The sequence below is a fragment of the Camelus ferus genome, chromosome 17, assembly GCF_009834535.1.
Source record: "Camelus ferus isolate YT-003-E chromosome 17, BCGSAC_Cfer_1.0, whole genome shotgun sequence".
Classification (NCBI taxonomy): domain Eukaryota; kingdom Metazoa; phylum Chordata; class Mammalia; order Artiodactyla; family Camelidae; genus Camelus; species Camelus ferus.
This window is the reverse complement of record NC_045712.1, coordinates 14,826,142-14,849,822: the sequence shown is the minus strand read 5'-3', so window position 1 is coordinate 14,849,822 and position 23,681 is coordinate 14,826,142. Positions and strand designations below refer to the sequence as shown.

Here is a 23,681-nt window from a genome sequence, read left to right as displayed (position 1 = left end):
GAACCTTTTAATAGTTGACTTAGAAAAAGCAACAAGCACAGAGATGTAACCACCGAGGTGGGGGTTAAGGCTGACATGTGCTGAGATCTTGTGCTCTGAAATCGCACTTCTTAGATACTCACCTCCTCTTCCTCCACCCATCAACTCTAAAATTCTCTGACTGTGCAATTTAAAGAATCTGTATTATTACAAAAGACAAAACATATTTATTGCAGAAAATACAGATAAACAAAAAGAAGCAAGCAAGGAGACATTCCAGATTCTTCCCACCTGGAGATGCCCGTCATGAACCCCATGGTACGGAGCTTTCCAGAGCCTTTAGTGTGATATATGTCTCTACCTTCTGATTCATGACAGCTCTTTGGTCTCAAACACAGATTTGTGTCCTTGTCTTCCATTTTTCTGTAAGCAACATTACCCCAGCTTGCCAGACAATTATTTCAGACCCCACCTCCCCATTCCTCCCATCACCTTGGCCTTCATTCTAGCCTGAACCAGTTATGATGCTGCACTTCAGAAGAACCATAGCCTGTCTCGACCTCGACACTGAGCTCCTGCTGGTAGACCTCATTAGATTAGCACCATTCTGATAGCCGCCTTCTCTTGTGTTTCTCTGTTCTCCACAGCTTTTTGCCATCTTTGCATTTGCAACATGCGGTGGCTATTCCGGAGGCCTGCGGCTGAGTGTGGACTGCGTCAACAAGACGGAAAGTAACCTGAGCATTGACATAGCATTTGCCTACCCGTTCAGGTAGGTGGTGGTGGTCCGAGCTCGCTGACTCACGGGGAGGGAGGGTTCTTTCTTCCTTCTGTGGTTTCTCAGCAATGGGGTCTCCGGGACTTCTGGGTGAAAAGAGAGGGTTCTTCCTGAGTCCACAAAATGCCCAAACCACTGAAATGCCCACTCAACACCTTACCCTGGGAAAAGTTATTCCGTGAGAGTTGTACCTTCACACCGGACTTAACCTCCTCTCTCCTCCAAAAAATTCTACAAATGGCCCAGTATTGGGGGCTATCAATATGGAGACCTCAGTTTTACAATTCCTTCCTCCCCCTTCACGTTCCGAATCATAAGCTCTCCCAAGTGCTGTCTAGAATTGTGTGTCACCTCTAATTTCATATTGACTTTGCAGTCCTATCTGATAATGTGTTTAATGATACTGATGTCATATTATTTCCATGTGCCAGACACTGTGCTTGGTTATTTACCTGTCTAATCTCATAAAGTCATCACAATGACCCTTTGAGGGGAGTACAAGTACCACCGCCGTTTTGAAATGAGGAAACCGAGCACAAATCCATTTGCCCACAGTCCCTTGGCCAGTAAGTGGCAGAGGCAGTGTTTGAGCCCACCCAGTTTGAGCCAAGAGCTCACGTCACTACTCCTGTACTTAAATTGCTTGAGATAACTCTTTCAACCTCTTTATAAATTCACTAGGAAAGATAAGACCTGTCTATAAAATGATGACTAAAATCTTGTGATTCTGATCTGTGGATCCAAAGTGGATTAATTGAATTCAATTTTTAAATAATTTGTTTCTGTGAAACTACCAAATGCTTGGTACCAAATAACTGGTGTGAGTTTTGAAGACAACTTTCAACATAATATTTTGGCATCTTATTAATACAGACTCTCTTGTGTGCACTTCAGTTTAGCAAACATTTACGAAATATTCACTTTGTGCCAGACACAGTGCTGGCTCTGGAGTTCCAGGGGAAAAGTAGAAATTAGCCCTTAAAAACTTTCCTTAGACAGGCAAGTGCATTGTTGTCTGAAATCTTTCCCACGGAGCCCTAGATATTTGATGTTTCTGAAAAGAAAGGAAGGGATAGAGAAAAGGAGGGAGGGAGGGAGGGAAGGAGGAAGCGAGGGAGAATTTTTAAATTATATGATCAAATAAGTTTAAGAAATACTTCTTAGCACTTTGACCTTCTAATACACATTTTGAATTACTGAGAAGAACACAATGCTTCTCCCAGTATATTTGACCACATAAAGTCTTTCTCACTGAACATCTTGGAAGATTTGTATGTCACGGAACACATCCTTAATATTACTGATTTAGTGAGCTGTTCCTAGTCCAAAACAAAAGCGCCTCAGATCATAGGCAATGAATCATGCAGACTTTTATATCAATGTATTAAATGGTTTTTAAGAGTAGTACACTGATAGAAGTTGCAAATACCTCTCTGTTCAAGTAGATACTCTCCTAATTAGCTAGTAAGAGTCCAAAGCTGATGAATATTAAGCATGGAATCCCTGATGATTTAGCAAAAAGAGCTTCCTAAACTGGTGGAAATGGGAGTGAGGATGCTTGACATGTCTGAAAGTTCTGGAGGAATTCCTTGGCTCTGGTGTGGCATAGCCAAGCCAATGCATGCTTAATCATCAGTATAGGGGACGTCGGGTAGGACAGGAGAATTGCCACTGGCTGGGCCACAGGTGCAGGATGCTTAATAACATTATTCATCAAGTTATAAGGTCTGCATTGCTTTCTACAAGGATTTCCCTCCAAGAGATATGGAAGAAGCAAATGACTTGACGATCAGCCCATTAACATCTGAAGAGCAACAGGTCACTAAACATTGAAGACAGGTCTCTCTGTCTGTCAAACTGGAAGAGTAGTCAAGAATCCTGTGTAGATGGTTACAGCGTGTGGGTTGGAGTGGGGTTGGAGAGCAGGGTGATATTTTATTCCATGCAGTCCTTAGCTAAGTGTACAATTCGAAAAGACCCTTTCAGCAAACGTTTTCCAGCCTTGGGCTTCTTCATTTTCTTCCCAAGACGTATTACTGGCCCAATTCAAAAGCAACTGGAGAAACTGGATAAAAATGTTCATTGACATCTGTAAGTATAGTGGCCTGCTCATTTGACAGACTTTTACTTGGGTTCTGAAGCAAAAATTATGAACCATTAGATTTTTTTTTTAGTAGAACTTTTCTTCCAAACATTGTCTTGCTCAGAAGCTCTGTATATCTAACAGATATGAGTCATTGAGAAACTCGAACAAGAGGAGGAAAGGGACACGAAGCATCCATCTGGTCTTCCCCAGCCCTCTCTCTGCCACACACATTGCTCACCCTCTGCTACACCCCCTCCTAATATCTCCTCAGAACCTTAGGTCTCCCAGAAGCAATTTAAAAACCACCGTTCTAGTAAAAAGAAGGCTTTTGCCACTCTGTGTACCACATCTATACAACATTTACTATCCATTGTTAAGAAATCAAGATTAGCTTATCTCCTCCCACAGAATGTCTTGCATTTTTGTCCCATTGATGTCCATCTAGGAGATACACATTCCATCCCAAAGAGGCTCAGTTTTAGAGTTGCAATTTCAATTGTGCTTTTGGATACTTTAAAGTGTTGTGCCAGTATCTTCTTGGTGAAGATTTCAATAGTAGGTGACCTGATCTAGGATTTACGCAGATTATTCTGAAGTCATTTGTTTCAGAAGAAGTTGGGTTCACAAGATGTTGGTGATGGTAAATCATTAAAAAGTTATTTTCTTCTAAAACTTTCCAAACCGATGTCAATGATTTCATCATAATCTTAGAAATAAAATGAGAGCATCCAGTGGCAGCTTCTAACAGTTTCGTTTATTGCAAACACAGGGAAGACAATAAACTCTCATGCCAAGTCATCGGAACAAAAACAGTGAGTCTGTACATGACAGATCAAAGGAAGCTGCTTAACTTCCTTATCAGATTATCAAATGTGAGGTATCAACTTACAAAATGCTAGTAATTAGCAAAATATCTGCTTCTAACAAATATGTCAAAATTATAAGCTCCTTCACACCACCACCTATACGTACTTCTGAGGCACACTTCTATCATAAGAAATTTACATTCAGCAATATATCTTTTTACTATGAGAATAAAACACTTATCACCTGATCTGCCTTTTGATTCGTGATTAAAAATGAACAAGTGGTATTTAACTAGTTTTCTCATCTACTGTAATGTGCTGATTTGGTAGAAACTTACTTGATAAGTTGGGAGGGGGTTGGGTTAAATATTTTTGGCACCTCCTTTATACACAAGCGCGTGAAATGGAGTTTCTTATTTTAAGGAATTTAAGGTATTTGGAGGAAGCGTATATGAGGAATGCCAACTCACACTTTCCATTTCTACATGGTGCCTGTAGAGGTAGAGGTGGTCAGGGTGGAAAGTTCACCACACAGAAAATCAAATCCAAACTTTTGGATTTCATATATTCTATAATACAATCTACTAGTTTGAATAAAAACTGAAGAAAGCAGTGTTCAGGCTGTTAGAAGCATGATGAGTAAAGCGAAAAATTATGATTCTCACGTAAAGTGATAACATTGGAAAGGTGACTGGAGGCAAGATTTTAGGAGACCTTGAACTCCCAAGTGATTCAATAGGGAGAAGGAGTTGAAAATGACAGAGAGAGAAGGTAAATTTGGATGTCACGTTTGAGGTGTTCTCTGTCAGGAAGTTTCATACTTAGACCCCCTGTAAGAAGAGAGAGGGGAAGGCTGGAAATGGACCCCTGAGAGTCATATTCCTGCAGTGAGAAGTAAGTCCTGGATGAAGAGAGATCATCAAGGGAGAGGGAAAAATGGGCCCAGGGGGCTAAGCTTCCACAGAAGAAGGAGAGGAGGGACGGAAGGTGACCGCCAAGAGCCATATGGAAAAGACTTGGGACCACCAAGCAAGTGTAGGCTTCACGGGAGGCAGGATCACATCAGGCGTGGGTGGCACCACTGTGCACATCTCAGAAGTAAAGGAGTGGAAACCTGAGAAGAGGCCAGTGGATGTAATGAACGGTGGTCATTAAGAAATTTCACGAGATATCTCAGTAGGAAAGAAACCATGCCAGGCTGTTGGAGAGTGGGAGATAGAATTTGGTATGTTTTCCCTCAGACAAGTAAAATGCAAGATTCTGAGGCTCTCACCGTTTCCCCTTAGGCCTGCAGGAGATGGTGAGGGTGTGCAGAAAGCGAGCAAGTGTGTTCATGACCTTCCTACAGAGAAGGTTTTCTCATCTCTTGCTTCTTGAAAGTAATCAGCTCATTGGATGACATGGTGATAAACTTGCCACCTTGGCTAGACAGTAATAAAAGTTTCCACAATAAAGGCGTAAAAATCTTCCATCATTTGACAACAACTGAATACAGAGACTAACAGCAGATTCATAATGAAAAATAAATGAAGTTCTTTGTTCTGTGACTTCCATGTCTTGTGGTGCCCGCCAGGATTTTTTTTTTTAAATTACATTTTCTGTCCATGTCAAGGATTCTTACAGACATGTTAGTAATCCCTGCTTTAGATAATTAACAAAATTGTCCTTGATTAATTTAACCTAAAGAAATAGCCAGAGATAGAAAGAAGTGTGTGTAAAGGTATTTATTGTTGAATTATTCTGAGTACTTCAAAATGAGAAGCAACTCATATGTCCAAAAATAGGGAACCGGTGAAATAAAAGGTAAGAGGCAACCATTAAAACGCATTTTCTCAAATAACATTTAAAGACATGTGAAACGCTCCCAGCATTCTATTAGGTGGCAAAGCAGAATACAATACTATACACATGTGCTGTGATTCCAATTTTGTTTTATTTTATCCTAGCTGGCTGTAACACATACTCCCATTGCCCATATGCCTCACAGTTCACACCTGCACTTGTTAATGCAGGTCCCAATGGCTGTTAAAGGGCTTTCTCTAGCCACAGGAGCTTGTTTTGTCAGTATGCAGGGCAGGCCAGAAATGCTGGGACTTAACGTCTCCTGGAGCAGCCCTCATCCAATGACAGATGTGAATTGGAGGATAAATATCCCGGCTTCCTCACCTCTCATGGGGTATACCACTAAGGCATGGCCCATACCATTCCTCAGAAGGAGCCAGCAGGATAGCTCTGCCCACAATGGAAACCTGGTCATGAACACACCTTTTATTACCTCCTTCCCCTTTCCTGTCTCACTTCTCCACTATCCTATTTGTGTTTCCAGAGATGAGCCCTCTGGAAACAACTTGCACTCAGATCTTGATCTCAGGGTCTGCTCCTGGGTAATCCAACCTAAGACACTACCATAGTTTTAAGTGGATGGATGAATGGGTGGGTGAGTAGGTGGGTGGATGAATGGACGGATGGATGGATGGATAGGTAGGTAGGTAGGTAGGTAGGTAGGTAGGTAGGTGGAGATAAAGACAGATCCCTATTTCCTCTCACTCTAAATCATATTGTACAATGTGGCTTGTATGAAAACCAGCCTGGTTGGAAATCAGTACCTTCAGTTCAGAACATCTCCCTTAGTGCTCTTCGGTTTGGGCTCCATCTGTGAAGCCACAATTGGTTTCCTCTGTCCATGGTATCTTAGCACATGCAGTAGGTGTTTTCCAATTGACAGTCATAGTACCATGGACTTCAGCCTTAGTATCTGAAAATAGATGATTGCTTAGATTTGGGAAGTGATCCATGAGGCCTCCAAAATGAGTTTTGTCTAAGACATAGTTTATGCTTTGTCAGTCTACCCCCAAAATACTTTCTGCAAATTTAGTGATTAAGCACATGGCTTTTCTCTTGGAATACCCAAACAGCAAAAACTGAGTCATATTTATAGAGGTCATGTCATGATTACTACATCAAAATGTTCCTTTATTTCTAGGTGGTAAGATTCTGAGTGCATCAGATATTCTTTGTACTCTTGTCCACATTTTCCAGATTTTCTTCAAAGGCTTCAAAGCCTTTATGACTTTTCACACTGTACATCTACTGAAGCAACCAGGTCATGTGGCTTGAACTCTAGAGATGGATTGCCCAGGTTCAAATCCCTGCTCTGGAACTTACTAGCTGTGTTTTGTTGAGAATATTGCTTTCCATCTCTGTTCCTTATTTGTAAAACAGAGACAGTGTTACCTGTGTCATAGTAGTGTTGTATTAAATGAGTCATGTATAGGAAATGCTTCAAATGAGGTCTGGCGTTCAGTACGTTCTCTTTTAGTGTATTACTTCTACTTTCATTACCAGGAAAATGTAAGTAAAAATAGAGAGCTGACAAAGATAATTATCCTATTTAATTAGCAAAATTACCCTCAAGACAACAAAATGACCCCTTTAAGATATATTTTACTTGAAATGGGAGCTTCCCCAACCCTCTCTCTCCTGATATGCAAATATGGAAATATACATACATATCCAACTGTCTCACGTTTATTAACTTGCTTTTAATTCTTTGACGCTTATTTGGGTTGCCCTGGAAGTTATGATGATCAGGCCTGCGGTTTTTTGGGTTTTTTTTTTCTCATTAAAGTAATGGGAGAATGAGAGTCTCCCAAAGTAGAGGACAGAAAAGGCTCAGTGGCACAAGCATGATCTTCCCGGGTTGTCTGGCATGAGTGGGATGGGAGAATGGGGCTGCGAGTCTGACCCCTGTGATCCGCGAAACAGAATTTGACAATGGGTCCTGTATATTGAGGGCGAGGCGAGCGGGGCTGCTTGGCTGTGCGCCGTCTGCTTAAGCACCGTTCTCTTCAGGACTCTAGCCACTTGCTATGATTCGCCCACTTCTGTTTGGAATGCGGGGACGGGTGGAGGTGGATGCCAGGAAGGCTGTGGAGTTTGGGCCATTATCCGGTAATGCTCGTTCTGTCATGGGGGGAAGCCCCTTCCTCCCAAGATCCTTACCCTAGAGCAATGGTGATAAACTTGTTTTTTTTTTAAATCATAAGGGCCAATCTGGGGGAAATAAAAATGTTAAGGGCTGCAGTTTTTTTTATACCTTATGGAAAAATAAGTGCAGGAAATGCTGCATTTGCAATTATATTTGAACGTGTTTTTATTGTTTCTCATTGCCAGAGGGTTGCACTCTTTTTTGGCTAAAATTTCAGAAACTTCATAACTTTAGTATCTCATTTTAATGTTGTGCCTCAAGATAAATTTTGTATGTGATGAGACCTGGTGGTTTTCTGGGGCCGAGAGCTGGAGAGATTGGAAGACGGTGTAGCCCAAGGAATGATGGTGGATCTCTGGCCAAACCCCTGGCTTCAAATCTGAGCTCTGCCACCCAGCACATGGGCAAGTTAAAATCTCCCTGAGCCTAGCATTTGGGTAGCATTTGGTCAGTACAGGGATCAATCTTAAGCTTCTTGTTCCTGACACTGGCTGTGGGTACCCCTTGTGGGTGGGTGGGTGGGAGCATTAATTTTCCAACACTGCATGAGGGTGCCATCCAGGACAGCCAGAACCCAAGTAGGCATCAGCTGACTTAACTCAAACGGAAACTTCCATGATTCCATTGAGGCATGTTTGTGAATACATTTCTGAAAGCAGTAAGAAGTACATGAAGTGGGTAATCATTCCACTTCCTGAAATATGATTTGAAACAAGTCATTGCCTGCATCAGTCAGGATCCAGTCAAGAAAAGAGATCTCATGCCAAGTGATTCAATTTCTAAAAGTTAACATAGGGAACTAGGCGGGCAGGGCTTGGACGATCAGACCAAGAGGAAATGGTGGGACTCACCACCACCCCTAAGGCTAGAGCGACGGGTGGCAATGTTAGACCCTTGAGCCAAGTCCAGCCAGCCTGCAACCTGCTTTGGTATAGTTCATGAGCTAAGAGTGGTTTTTGCACTTTTTAATGATTGCATTTTAAACGTTATAGTTCCATAAGTACCTACAAAACATCCTTGGCGTTGCCTGTCGTCCCCTAAAGCCTTGAGTTTTTACCGTCTATCCCTTTAAAAAGAAAAGTTTACTGACCCCTGGACAAGAGGCATATGGGAAGGAGGTGGTCTTCTCTGAGCACAGGATGGGGTGCCCGCGTGGCAGAAGCCAGGACCATGGAGAGAGCTGCCCAGAGGAGCACAAACCAAGGCAGAGATGCAGCCACTGCTGGACGTGTTACCCAAAGCAGCAAGAGAAAGAGGCGGAGAGCTACTCCGTCTTCTCCGGTGCTCCTGCCCTCCAGTCTCCCACAGAGCTTCCCATTGGCTCGACCTAACTGGAAACCAGTGAGGAAGGAAATCAGGCCCCTGAGATGCAGAGCAGAACAGGAGAGGAGCAGGTCTTGGAACTGAGAACAAACAGGCAGTGACCAGCACAGAGTTCCTCTCTGAACCTCAGTATCCTCATCTACAGCATGAGCGAATTGGATTGATGCTTTCTTAAGAGAACTAGACCTCTAGTTCTGTGAAAGCTGAAATACATTTTCTTAACCTCCTTTTAAGGGGAACAGTTAGACTTGACCTCGGCTGGGAACCCTGGCAGTGCACCAGCCATTGCTGCTCCAGAGAGAACAGAAGAAAATGTACAAATCCAACACAATTACATTATATGTCTTTTTTCTTTCAGCCTCATAGGGCTTCTTCTGCTCTTTGTCCTATTTAAGTAAAATCTGAACAGGGGTTTAAAAACCAGGATTTGGGCACTTATTGAAAATGATTGTAGGTTATATGATCAAGACAAGTGGCAGAGATTAAATCAGTGTATGCAGGATGAGCCTTTCCTATAGTTCTTGGTCTCACCGTGTGTAATTTTACAGAGCAGGCTTGGGGGAGTGGGGTGGGCATAACCTTATTACCTGGGAGAAGCTTTGCTCCTTAGAAGAATGCAAACATCGCTTTTATTTTAAGTTCTGAAAACAAGTTTCTAGTTCTTCCTTTCCTCTGTTTTCTTTCCTGGAACTGGAGGCAGGGCATAGGGGATGGGGGATGGGGGATGAGTTGCCTAGAAAAAGATAAAGGAATTCTGCTATGGCGACAGCCCAGGAATGTCAGAAGAAGACCTCCCACTCACATTGTTACGTATGTCCCTTGGAAATATTAGGTGTCTGCTCTGAGGTCCCATTAACCTCCATCTCCTCTCCCTTCTCTTTGGAGACCAGAGGGATGTTGAAGCATTCTCTCTACCCCCTGGAGCTATCAAGAAGGTGGCCAGAAGTCAGTTTACTTGAGGAAGTCAAGCTGGTGTCAGCTGAGTAGTGGAGACCTGTGTGCCGGCTCCTTCCCCGACCCCACCCATCCCTGAGAGAATGGCATTCTGTGAGCCATCGGGAGAGGAATGGAATTCTCTGGGGGCCACAGGTCAAACAAAAAGGAGGCAAGTGCTCCAGCTGCCTTGCTTCCCAGATGCTCCGCTTTCAGAACTGAAAAGTAAAATCAGGGCCTGGGCCATCAAGCAGTAACAACTGTAAGGCTGGGGTTTGCATTCCTGGCTCCTGTTCCCGGATCCAGCTGTGGGAATTCAGGGGCCAGGGCATGAGTCAGGACTTTAGACTGTCTCTCAAAGTAAGGTTCAGGAACCACCCCCACATCTACCCCCAACAACCTGCATGGTATCGTGTAGAAAGCTTGTTGAAAATGGAGATTCCAAGATCCTGCCCCAGACCTACCTCATCAGCATGACTGCTGATGCGGCCCAGGATTGACACTGACAAAGTCCCCAAAGGGTTCTTGGATACATGGCACCTGGAGAACTGCTAATCTCAGGAGAAATGGACAGATAGGGAACTTCAGTTTGCAGCTGCCTGATATTTTGTGTTTTAACATTGATAGATTTTTTTTTTAATAAATAGGATTACACTTTAAGCAAACACTTGCCTCATTTATTATACTTCAGAGGATAAAACAGAAAAAAGAAAGTACCATGACTAAGCAAATGGATGTTCCTATTTTCTGATATTCTGAAATTTTCTGCTGTGGCATGTATTCCTCATAGAATGAAAAGCAACATGTGATGAAGCAGCAAAGAGTAATTCAAGTTTAGTAGTAACGGGCAAATTAGCAATTTCACTACCTCTCCCCGCAGTAACGTGCTTTTGAGCCTGTCCTCCCAAAAGAGGCTGAAGTGCTCGTTGCCTTTCCTCCCTAGGTCTAGTGGAAATTAGGGTAGAAATCAAAAAGTAGGATGGGCGTGTTAATTCTTTTACTTTATATATGTGTATATAGGTGTGCGTGTGTATGTGTATGTATATGCACGTACCCATGTATATATGTATAATGATTGACAATTATTGGTAGGGTGGTTATCCCCTTGACTGTCACAACAGCACTGTAACAGAGGCAGATCCAGAGTATTTTGATTCCCCATTTTGCAAATCAGCACACAGAAACTTAAAACTTTACTCAAGGTCACACACAGAAATGCCAAAGCTGGAAACCTATCCAAATCTTGCGACTTCCATGGGTGTCTTCGATGGAGTTATTTACCAGCTACCCCAAAACTCTATTTGCCCAGCAAGGAATGATAATGAAGATGATGATGAAGGTCATGATGTTGGTGATCCCATCATCGACATCGTTATCATCAAACAAAAGCCACTTTGTCGATCATCTGGCCGTATGCGAGGAACCAAGCTCATCACACATGGGGTGCTGTAGTGCTGACAGCATCCCTATGAGATAACAGCCCAGGGAGATGGTGACTTTGAACTCCACTTGACAAATGAGGAAGTTTTTTGAGGTTGAGTGACTTGCCCAACATAGCTGATAAGCGACACAGCCAGACCTTGCCCAGCTGGGTTTGGCTGCACCATGACGTGTTCTGCACCATCACACTGCGGAGAGCAGCATTGCTGTCCTTGAGCTGACGAACCCCCTACAATAGCAGATGCTCCCTTCCTCACTCCCAGACTTTGAGCCTGCTCCCCACTGGCAGGCAGGCAGGCAGGCTGGGCAGGCAAGAGGAATCTAGGGAACGGTTCTCCAGGACGTCGTGTTCCATGGGACTCAGAATTCCTGGCATTTCCTTTCCGGTTGATTTCCCACGTCCAGGAATGAACTGGGAAGGCAAAAGCATCCCAGGCTGGAGCTCTCAGTGATCATCCTTTTTCCTTTTGCAGCTGGCTAAAATTTGAAAGAAATGGGCTATATTGCTCATACCATCTGTAGAACGTTTTACGTCTTTTAATTTGGAAGATTCTGTGCCAAAATAGCAGCTGCCACTTGGAGACTGTTAAGGAGTCACATAAGTGACAGGGTTTTCTAAGAACATAGTTATTCCAGAGGCTTTAGCACTGTAGCAGATTCTCATTTCCCTGGCCAAGGGGTGGATTATGGAGGAAGCAGGAGTTGAGGAATTGCCATTTCCGAGATACTGATCAAGGGACTTAAACATCTTTGATCACAGTGAAGGATCTTTAGTTACAATGCTCCTTAAGCCTAACACTGAGATAGCAGAAATAAGTCAAGAGTGCAGAAAACCATTTTTCCTTAAGCGCAGAGGGGGAACTTCTTCCGAGATGTACGTGATTAGCTCTAGGTATCTTTAAAAATTAGCTGAGAATTATGTTCCTCAACCTCTACATAGGTGTTTAAGCATACCTACCCGGGGGTTCATTTTCCATCCTTTTTTTCCACCGTTTCATATCCCATCCTCTTAAGACAGTTACATTTTCTATTGATTCTAACCACATTTTTAAAGATCTTTTTTGGTTAGAAAAAGGAACACATTTTTTTTTTCTGTTCTAAAACTCTTATTGTACAGAAGTTAGTGAATAAAAATCTCAGAATCCCCCCAATGTAACGTGTCAGAGATAATTACCATCGAGAGTTTTGATGTGTATCATTTCAGACTTTTTCTTTGTTCATTTTTGATGCAAACTGATTTTGTTGTAAATACTATTTCACAAACTCATTCTTATTTCCGGAAAACAATTGTAAATATCCTTTCACATCAACCTCTGGACCTACCACATTTTCACATTTTTTTGTCCTCGTAGTTGTACCATAATTTATTAAGCCAGTCACTTACCGACAGACATTTAGTTTTCCGCCGTTACGAACAATGCTACAATTAACGTAGTTTTGTGACTTCATTTGTAAGACAAGTTCCTGGGACAAAAGGTATACAAACCTTAAATTTTTACAGATTTTCCCAAATTCCTCTCTAGAAAGCAATTTAGATGCCCACCAGGAGGGTCTGAAGGTGCCTGGTTCCTCACATTCTTCCCAATAATGGAATCCTGTGAACACATATATTTCAGTATTAGTGAGGAGAAGCACATTGTTATATAATTATTCAACATTTGTATTCCTGGAAAAAAAATTCTGAGAAACAGTGTACTTACTCATCTTTCTTTCTGTCTGATCCCTGGTGTATGCACCTTCTCTCTTCCCCCGACTCCTTTTGCTTCATTAAATCAGCATTCCTCAGTGCCCTCTGATGAGATTTACTAATCGATGCCGCTTTCACTGTGGTGCCAGGCACTGTGCCTGGCAATGATGGGAATTTAAAAATGACAGGAGACTAGGTTCCCTTTCCATGGAGCTTACGTATCTTTTCAAAGAATCCCCGACATTGATGAAATTGCGACACAGAGCAATTACATGGCCCGTCAGGACCCACAGCAAGTCCTCATTATACAGGGATTTGCCCTAATGTCCCTGAAATCCTTACCCAATGTGACCATCATTCAGAGTCGCAGTGCAGATAATTAGAATCAAGGCCCTATTAATCTTTACTAGTGACAAGGAGGTCTAGAACAAATTGCCTAAATTAACAAATTAATACTTACACGGTGTGTTAGAACTTTTTAAGGATTCATATATCAAATTAATTTGCATCATGGCGTTCATCTTAACAAACCCGCATTAAATATTGGCATTGAAAACAGTCTGCTCAATAGTGATTGCAAAGAGAACTCATTTGCCAACTCCTGGTCCCTCGCAGATACAAAAATATCACCAAAGAGTTTGGCTCAGGGTTAATTTTCAAGAGTTTAGTCTTATTTATTTCCGTGGTTACTTCATTGCCTGCCAAAATGGAAAGGACTGGTTCCTCTGATCTTTTCACAAGTCACCACGAGCCATTGTTAAGAGAGAGTAAATGCTGTCATTTATGCCCCATTAAATCTATTTTTTTGTCAGTTTAAGTCATCATCTTAGACTGACATGAGCTTTACCGTTTCCAAACCTGAAATTACTATGCTGATCACCATGGTCTTTAGAGGGTGGAATTCAGTCTCTCTGCAGAGTGAATGTTCCTCGGAAAAAACAGTGACTAAATTTAACATTTCCTTTATGCAGATAAAAAAAAAAGTAAAGCATACATATTCCATATTGGAACAAACAGCGCCATAGAAGGAAGTGAATGTAAATGCCTTATGCTGTACAAGACGAAATGAAAATGTAATGTGAGTTACTTTCTAGTGCCCAGATGACTGTGTTTCCATAGTTTTAAAAATCACTTCAATTTTCAACCCAACGCCACTAGCCAAATAAACAGTGTGTCTCGAGCACTTTTTATAATGCTTTCTGGAAGAGAAATACACTCGATATATTTATAAAAAGTAAAAAGTAAAAATAAAAAATAGCAAGCATCCTCTTTCAGAGTTTCACAATACATCACCAGAAGTCCTCTTGGACTCGGTGAACTTTTAACACTTGTCTGTTTACTCATTTGATCAGTCAGTGCACACCGATTTTTATTAGGAAAGGTGTGGCGTTATACCAGGTGGAGTGTCCCGAATTCCGATCCTGGGTTTTTACCACCTAGACTATTATTTGCTTCATGTTTCATGTAGTTAAATTCACTCTTGTAACTTAAATACGTACTCTAGCCGCATCCTAAGCAATAAAGCCCTGAAATAATGGATTGTTGGCCGTTTGTCTAGTTTTCTAATGTCCATAAAAATAAATACAGACTATGAAAATAAGAGCTGGCCTGTATGTGGCTAATATCATATGACAGCCATGAGGGCTACAAAGTACCAGATTCTTAGAAACACTGCCCTGGAGAGAAGAGCGCTAGGCTCAGATTCCCAGGATCTGACTTTGAACTTGGCCCCTTAACCTAGGAGCATCTGTGCAGTTCTGGGCTAATCAAGCTTTTTTTCCCACAGCAATAAAATGAGCATAGACCTTCCCTGCTCACTTCACAACATGATGATAAGGATCGAATAAACCAGAGTATGTTCAAATGCTTTGCAAAACAAAAAAGTGCCCAGCAAATGGCAGGGCTGATTAAGAATGTATTTGTGGACTCTCCTGATTGTACATGCAGGTTCCTAATGTAAATGCCACTTGGGCAATGCTGGCGTTTAAAAAGCAAAAAGAGTATTTTCTCCTCTAAGCTGTGCTCCAGAATCCTCCAGCTCCTTAAACGTGTCCTCACTTATTATCAGAACCACACAATTTAGATTGTGCTCAAAATAATTTCCAGTTATTTCTAGTAGGCAAGACTTGTCTTCCTAAGTGTATAAGGGAGCCCTCAGAGAAGGCTCCTTCTTTTGTCAAGTGAGCGCATGATAAATAGACTATACGTGATAGTGTATGGCGTGGCCTGTGCCAAGATTTAGTGCTACTTATTGGCTACAGTCTTTGGGTAAGATGATTAAGTCCTCCAAATCTATTTCCTAATTTGGAAAATAGAAATAATAATCCCTATTTGGTAAAGTTTTTTGTGATTTTTAATGAAATAATGACAGTTAAGCTTAATAGACTGCCTGCCTCATAGCAAGCTCGAAATAAATATCGACCACTGTTATTTGATTGCATGGGGGATGAGAATTACTGTTCACATTGGTGACATCTCTGTTAGGAGTCTTTGGTTCTAAGTGTCATGTACCCAGCCCATACGGTTATTGTGAGAATCAGATCAAAGTTCTCACATGTAAACAATGTCGGGCACATGATAAGTGCTTCATAAACATGCGCCTTTGCTGTTTTCATCAGCTTTTGTTAACTCGGTCTTTATTACAGCAAGTCGTACTTTGGAGAAACTGGGGTAGGATGACAAGATTCTTAGTTCAGAATTTGATCATCTGTGTTGTTGTCTATGTTCTATTGTTCAAAATATCGTAGGAATTTAGCCTAATGTTAGAAACTAATAGATGTTCAAAAGATACTACATGGGAAACAGGAAAGATTAGATTTACTGATAAAGACCTAGACTTGTGCCATTATACACTAGCTCCTTGTGGCTACAAACCCTCATAATGTGGCTAGTCTACACAGAGATACGCGGTACACGTGAAATACACACACGATTTCAGACTTGGTATGAAGAAACATTAAAAATGTCACTAAAGATGTTTTATATTGAATAGACACTGACATGGTAATATTTGGTATATTGTGTTTACATTTATTATTTAAATTAATTTTACCTGTTTCTTTTTGCCTTTTTTTTTCAGTGGGGCTACTAGAAAATTTAAAATTAGACACGTGGCTCCCATTTGTGGTCTGCGTGGTAGTTCTGTTGGGCAGCATTAACCGAAGCTATTTCAGAGCTGGAGCGTTGACAAAATATTGTGGCTCCTCTTACGGCAGTGGCTGGAATCAGGTGATGGGTCTGAAAACAGTAATGGATCGTTTAGGTATCAATAGCATTTTGATTAATTTATGTTAGTAAAATGTTGCTTTTAGTAGGGTCATTATGCCCAGGATTAATGTAGATTGTAGGAGGTTGCAGTGTTCTACACAATAGACCATATTTATTTGTGAATTCAGTGAGTTTGTACTGAAAATAGTCTTACATAACATGCACATTTCCCAAATCTCCACCAAGGAGACAGTATATATAACAGGATGACCTTTTAGTGAGTTAATTTAGTTCACTTTGAAATGAAAACATCTCACAAGATAATGTGTTGATAACTTTTAAAATCTCATATGGATGCACATGTTTTGGCCATGTGTAAGTCTGGGTATTCAAGCTTTTGAGAAGGTTGTTAAAATGAAGAGCCCTTTTTGGCTAAGAGCAGAGAGACACTGCTTTGCTTTATGGAGAGCTTCTTAACAACATTCCAGAAACTTTCTGAAGCACATGAAATAACTTCCTGTAAAGTGGTAGTAAGCACTCGCTTTCGCTTAGAATTCGTAAATCACAAGATAAAACAAACAGCACATCGCTATTTCTGTAATCCCGTCCCCTGCGCCTTCCTCCTTTGTTCTACAGGATTTTAACTTCTCCAAATTTATAAATGATTTACTTTTCCAAATTCATCTACAAGTCAGTCGCTTTCCTCCGGGAGTGCAGAGCGTGTTGGGTTCGAAGGCTAGCCCACGAAAGCCACACGTATGTCTAGAATGGTTATGCATTTACAATGAACACCACACATGCAACATAATTAATTAAAAGAGATAGCTCAAAAACTGAATGTTATCTTTTAAGTGTGTCTTGAAGCTCCATGCGTGAAGTTTTTAATTAGGAGCTGAAAAATGAGTAGGAGAGACTTCCATGGACACCCTGAAAGCTGCTTTGGGAACTTTCAAGAACCACAGAGGTTAACTGCAAAGGTTCTGTGATCATCGAAGAGCTTTTCCAAATGTCTTTTTGCTGACGAGGGTACGCCCCTCCCTCATTACTCTTCCACTCAGCCATGTTGACGTTCTTTTGTGGCTCAGTTGGACAGAAGATTGTGTGGGAAGGAACAGAAAGACAGCAGAACAGCATAGAGAGATTTCTGAGCTGATCGAGAAAGAGGTGAAAGAAAAAAGGCAGATAATTAAAGAGATTGAGTATGAGTGAAAGATAGTAACTGAACTGGGAAGGATGGAGGATGAGAGGATGTGACATGTGACAGGAGCATGCTCGGTGTTCGATGATAACAGCTCCCATGTACTGAGATCCCACGCTGTTCCATGTCTGTGCTATGTATTTCACACACACGTCACTTTCACAATTAAAAGCAGTAATTTAGTCCTATGCATAAACGAGAAAAACCAAGGCTCAGAAGTTTAGGTGTTAGGTTGAACCATATGCAGTTGCCATATGCCAATCAAAATGCTGGCAGTTTCATTTGGTTTGAACTAATCCTTTGCCCAAGGACACAGAACTAGTGAATTTTGGAATGAGGTTTCAAATGCACCTATACCTGGCCCCAAACACTTAATCTTTCCCCCAGTTTCCACATATCTATATGACAGTGTGGAGGGGAAGAGAAAACGTGTTATGGAGGGGTCTTGCATCAAGCAGGACTCTATTCTCACCGTGAGGATGGTGGCACCATGGGGGAAGCAATAACTAGTGGCTTTTCAAAGCATGATTGAGGGTTGGAGATAGAGCGGAACCAGTCATTTGAATGCCTGCCATTTGTAGCTTGAAAGGTGTCTACATTAAATACTTTAAGTCTATGGTGGGGGAGGGGGCAGTGAATCCATAGAGTGAAAGCCATTTCTACAATAGCATGCCTACCTTGTAACGTGGTTTAGACCCAAAGCAGACGTTTGAATCTCCCCTCACCCTACAAAAGCAAGGGTTTTACTGGTTATCAATACTGCCATCTTTGTGTGAATTACTCCATTCTGCTGGGCTGTAAGTTTCAATGGACAGCATTCCAACAGCGAGATGATTTCAGTTGATGACAGTCGTGTGGGGAAGGATCTTCTCTGTAGACCTTCCTACTGACTTCTGTGTTTTCACATCCCCAGAGATTTCATCCCTGAGCTGAAACCTCTACCCGCGGATAAGTGTACCTCCATCTGTTGTTCTGGGCCTAACTTGTCATTCTCTCTGGATATTAACACAGCTCGGAGATTATTCCTGCACACATTCCTCCAACGTAGACCTCAAACGTACACTCTCCTCTCATTCTCCCTCCCTCTCTTCCTCCCTTTCTTCTTTTCTCCTTCCTTCCCTCCTTTCCTCCCTCCCTCCTTCCCTCTGTGTATTTTCCTCTTCCGGATTCAGGCTTGTAGAACAAGTCTGTGAAAGGAGTTGTTGGCTGAACGTGGGCCCCAGTACTCCGAGGACGTAGTGGGCAAGGCCTCAGATGGCTGACGGAGGAGACATGCCTCTTTCCAAGTTTGCAGTTCTTATTTCTCAGCAGTGTGCCCTAAAAGCAAATATTTAAAAACTGCAGGCCACGAAATTTCCCAAATGGCCTTTCTGAAATATTTTGAGAAAAACTGCTTTGTCCCCACTAGGTAGATAAGTGTGATCAGTGATCCTGAAAAAGATTTTAGAGGAACATTAGTCCTACGAAAAGCTTTTCAGTGCGGGATTCACACTGTCTCGAAGAGATAACTGCACTTCCGTGTTCATTGCCCCATTATTCACAATAGCCAAGACGTGGAAATGGTGACGAATGGGTAAAAGAAAAAATATATATATACACACCACATTCATACATATAAATACATATATTTTATATTACATTTTTATATGCTGTGATACATGTTTATATGTGTGTATAAATATTTATACAATATATTCAGCCATAAAAAAGAAGGAAATCTTACCATTTACAGCAATATGGGTGGACCTTGAAGGTGGTAATGAAATGAGTCAGAGAAAGACAAATACTATATGATGTCACTTAAATGCGGAATCTAAAAAAGCTGAACTCGTAGAAACAAAGGGTAGAAGGGTGGTCTGCCTGGGGATGGATCAGGTAAATGGGGAGATGTTGGTCAAATGGTACACACTTCTAGTTGTAAGGTGAGTTAAGTTCTGGGGATCTAATGTACAGCATGGTAACTATAATCAACATTACTGCATCATATACTTCAAAGTTGCTGCAGTCTTAAATATTCTCACCCTCAACGCACACACACACAAAGGTAATTAGACAAGGTGGTGGAGGTGTTAACTAACCTTATTGCGCTAATCTTTTTGCAATACAGGCATGTATCAAATCATCACACCTTGAACTTACACAATGTAATGTATCAGTTATGTCTCAATAAAGCTAGAAAAATAAATAAATAACAATGAGAGACTGGAAAAAAGTGAGGAATTGAAATCCTGTTGAGAAACACTATTTACCAGCCCCCTTCACAGTGTACATTAGACTAGGGGAGGTTCTGAAAAGTCCTGCAGAAGAGAAATTTGTTTGTCCTTCTTCACCCAGTATCTCCCTAACTCATTTGATGCTAGAACCTTGTCTTAAAATATAACGTCTATTAGCATCGCATAACTAGACTTCCACAGAACACACTTGGGAAAGGTTGAGTTAGATATCAGCGAATTTTCATTCCAGCTGCCAAAGAAGAGCTCTATCTCTTAAAAGGATTATGTAAAAGTAAAAATTAAAGGCTTCCATGCTGCCTCAGGCACATACTCTTTCCAATGAGTGGATCTGCCTTTGGTGGGAGTGGAAATGATGTTTTAAAAGTTAATGCATTGAGATCTACTCTGTGCATTCATTGGTCAGCAGGTTGTATTGAGCAGTAACTCTGCTGGCCTGACTTAGTGGCAGTGCTGAGGGAGATGAAGAAAGAGCTAAGAGCTGTTAAGTACCTGATGTGATGGAAGTGCTGATCAAATGCAAGTGGAGGGGGAAGAAAGGGTCAGGGGTGTCTCCTGTAACCTTATCCTGGGCGACCAAATCATTAGCAGATTGTAAATTGGAGGTGTGTCTTAATCCTGCTCCATTTTCCTTGATGGTAAATAGATCATTGCTGAATATGAGGCCAGACAAAATTGACTAATCTGGGGAGTTGTATTAAGAGTTGTGTTGTAGAACCCATGTAATGTTTAAGAGAGTCGTGTGCAATGATGGGGACTCTATGTAAGCTACACCCTGTTATATATGACAGTTCACAAACACGGGGCTATGAGAACTTTGGCTTCATAGATAATGAGCCGGTTTGCTGAAGGCTGCAAACTCAAATACCAACAGTGCCAGGCAGGTACCATCGATGGTGAAGCAGACAGGGTGTCAAAACTTCACAATGCAGAAGGAATGAGTGAACAGCCACTGTCACTCAGGTCTTGGAAGAACTGCCTCAGGAATGATGGGAACCTCACTGACAGATGCTAAAAACAGTATAGGAGAATTGGAGGGGAATATTGATATTTGCATAATTTCAAAGTCTCTCTCCCAAGATATTTATAGATTACCAAGGGAAAGATAATGAACTTTACAGTGGAGAAGCCAGCAGACAGCACCTTAACCAAGATTAACATTGCCAGAAATAAGACAGCATTGGCATCGTGGACCTCATGATATGGTGCGCTGAGACCACAGAAGTGCTTCTGTTGGCTTCTTGCTATAAGTGCAGAGTTTCGATCTAATCATGAGAAAAAAAAAACAGGGCAAACCCAAAATGAGACATTCTGTGAAGTAACTGCCTAGTAATTATCAGAAACACCACAGTCATAAGACCAGGGAAAACTAGGAACTGTCACTGATTGAAGGAGACTAAAGAGGGATAATAAATGCAGTGTGGAATCCAGGATCATGCTCTGGAGCAGAAAAAGGATGTTAAGAGGAAAGCAATTGAAATTTGAATAAGGTCTCTAATTCGGTTAAAAATATTGTGAGATATTAACATTAGGGGGACATGGAGGAAAGATACCCAAGAACTCTCTACGGTGCTTTTTTGCAAATTTTCTGTGAATCTGAAAGCACTTCAAAATAAAAAGTTTAAAAAAGTAACTATAGCACAAAAACAAAGAAAAAGAAATGATGAGATGCAGAAACTCCAACACAGCACTAACCTATATAGAAATAGAGTGTGAGCCAGGAGTATGATCACGTATGTCATTTTGAATTTTCTATTAGCAAATTAAAGAAAGTAGAAAGAAATTGGTGAAATTAATTATAGTAATCTAGCCCAGTGTACCAAAAATATTATCATTTCAACATGTAATCAATATAGAAAATTACTAATGAGATGTTTTACATTCTTTCTTGTTCTAAGTCTTCAAAATCCAGTCTCAATTCAGACTGGCCACTTTTCCAACCCTCAGCAGCCACAGTAGCCACCATACTGGACAGCACCACTCTATCACCATCAATACACATTCTCTATGCACCTTTTATTTCTGTTTCTTTCTGTGAGGGTTTGGTTCATTCTTACTATAGACTCCTTCCTTCCCTCCCTCACTTACGAGCGTTGATATGTTCCAGGCATTGTTATATGTATAGAACTTGACAAAAATTCCCAGCTTCCCAGAGCTCCCATTCTGGAGAGGGTGACTGACGTAAACAGTGGCTGTAGTAAATGAGTGAATTATGCAGTAAGTAGGAAAGAGTAAGTGCTGTGGAGTTGGGAGTGCGGAGGGGCACAGAGCTGGGTAAGGTGACTCAGATATTCTGGCTGCAGGAGAGCTGCAAGAGACAGGACCTAAATCAAACCCAGATCACCTATGGCTTCACTCTGGTACTTTTCATTCTTTAGTTTCAACATGCAATTTTGAATGGAAGGAATAATGGAAAGTAAAAACAAGCTTCTGTTTTTACTTATTGAGTACTTAATAAGGGCAAGTCCAGCTCAGCCATAGAGGGCAACACCTGACTGCCATTTTCAACGTCTGGTTTAAAGGAGGTGATAGCATTCTGAACAGCCAGCCCTCCAGCTACACAAAGCAGAAATACGCATGAACCACCTTATAAGAACAAGAAAAGCTCAGCAGAAAACAGAGGGGTTTGAACTTACGCAGTCCGCTGCAATTTCCTGACATCGATCCAGAAAGGTTTGATCAATAAGGTTTTTGATTCTTTCTTTCCCCGAAATATGAATAATTACCTACAGTCTGGTGGATTTAACATATTTAAGAAGTTGATTTCTTCTCTCTCGAGGATTGTGGATGTTGTTTACTTCCCTTGCGATCGAGTATGAAGTTCATTGTTGATTTCTTAAACTTCTGGTCACTCATAGTTACTCATTGAACTAACTCCCAGTTCCTTCTGCTGTGGAATTTGGTTTTAAAAAGTGGTTACCAGAAATATGTGTAAGTAATTCTGCAACTTCTGCTTGTCAGAGTCTGAGATACGTTAAAGAAGTAAAAAGGCAGGAAGTGCAATGGAGAGAGAGAGGGAATTTGTCCTGTGTTGAGTGTATGTATTCGTCCTACATCTGGTTATGTGAGGTGCTTGTTGGAATGCAGATTCTTCTATTTTTCATTGAAGTATAGCTGATTTACAATATTGTGTTAGCTTCTGGTGTACAGCAGTGATTCAGTTAAACATACTTTTTTTTTTCTTTTTCATTATAGGTCATTACAAGGTATCGAATATAGTTCCCTGTGCTCTACAGTTGGACCTTGTTGTTTATCTATTTTATATATAGTAGTTAGTATCTGCAAATCCCAAACTCCTAATTTATCCCTCCCCCACCTTTCCCCTTTGAGAACCAGAAGTTTGTTTTCTCTGTCTATGAGTCTGTTTTATAAGTAAGTTCATTTGTGTCTTTTTTTTTTAGATTCCACATATAAGCAATATTGTATATTTGTCTTTCTCTCTCTGACTTATTTCACTTAGTTGGATAATCTCTAGGTCCATCCATGTTGCTGCAAATGGCATTATTTCATTCTTTTTTGTGGCTGAGTAGTATTCCACTGTGTATGTATATATACACAAATCACAACTTCTTTATCCAGTCATCTGTAAGTTGCTTCCATGTCTTGGCTATTGTAGATAGTGTGCAGCTATGAACATTGGGGTGCATGTATCTTTTTGAATTAGAGTTTTTTTCTCTGGATATATGCCCAGGAGTGGAATTGCTGGGTCATATGACGACTCTGTTTTCAGTTTTTTAAGGATCTGCCACACAGTTTTCCACAATGGCTGCACCAAATTATGGAATGCAGTTCTTGGGCTTAGCCCCAGAGCTCCAGATTCCAAATCTTTGGAAGGTTGAGCCTGAGAATCTGGGTGGTTAATAAGGTTCCTGAGTGACTTGAACCCACTGGGCCTTGTGAACCATGGATCCTGGTATCAGAAAGGCCCAGATTTACATCCTGATGTTCATTGTCTGGGGTGCTCCGAGGGTCTCTTCTAAGGGTCTCTGCATGTTGGCTTCTTTGTCTATCAAGCCTTGTAACAA

At 41.3% G+C, this 23,681-nt stretch overlaps 1 protein-coding gene across 2 annotated transcripts in view; it reads left to right on the top strand.

Annotated features, from left to right (window-relative positions):
- The window catches only part of SYNPR (synaptoporin), a 273,164-nt gene that overhangs the window by 169,153 nt on the left and 80,330 nt on the right, over positions 1-23,681 (top strand). For both annotated transcript variants that reach the window (XM_032458139.1, XM_006178304.3), the window contains one exon: positions 627-751. In XM_032458139.1, the coding sequence (XP_032314030.1) occupies positions 627-751 (125 nt within the window). The remainder of the gene's footprint in view (positions 1-626; positions 752-23,681) is intronic.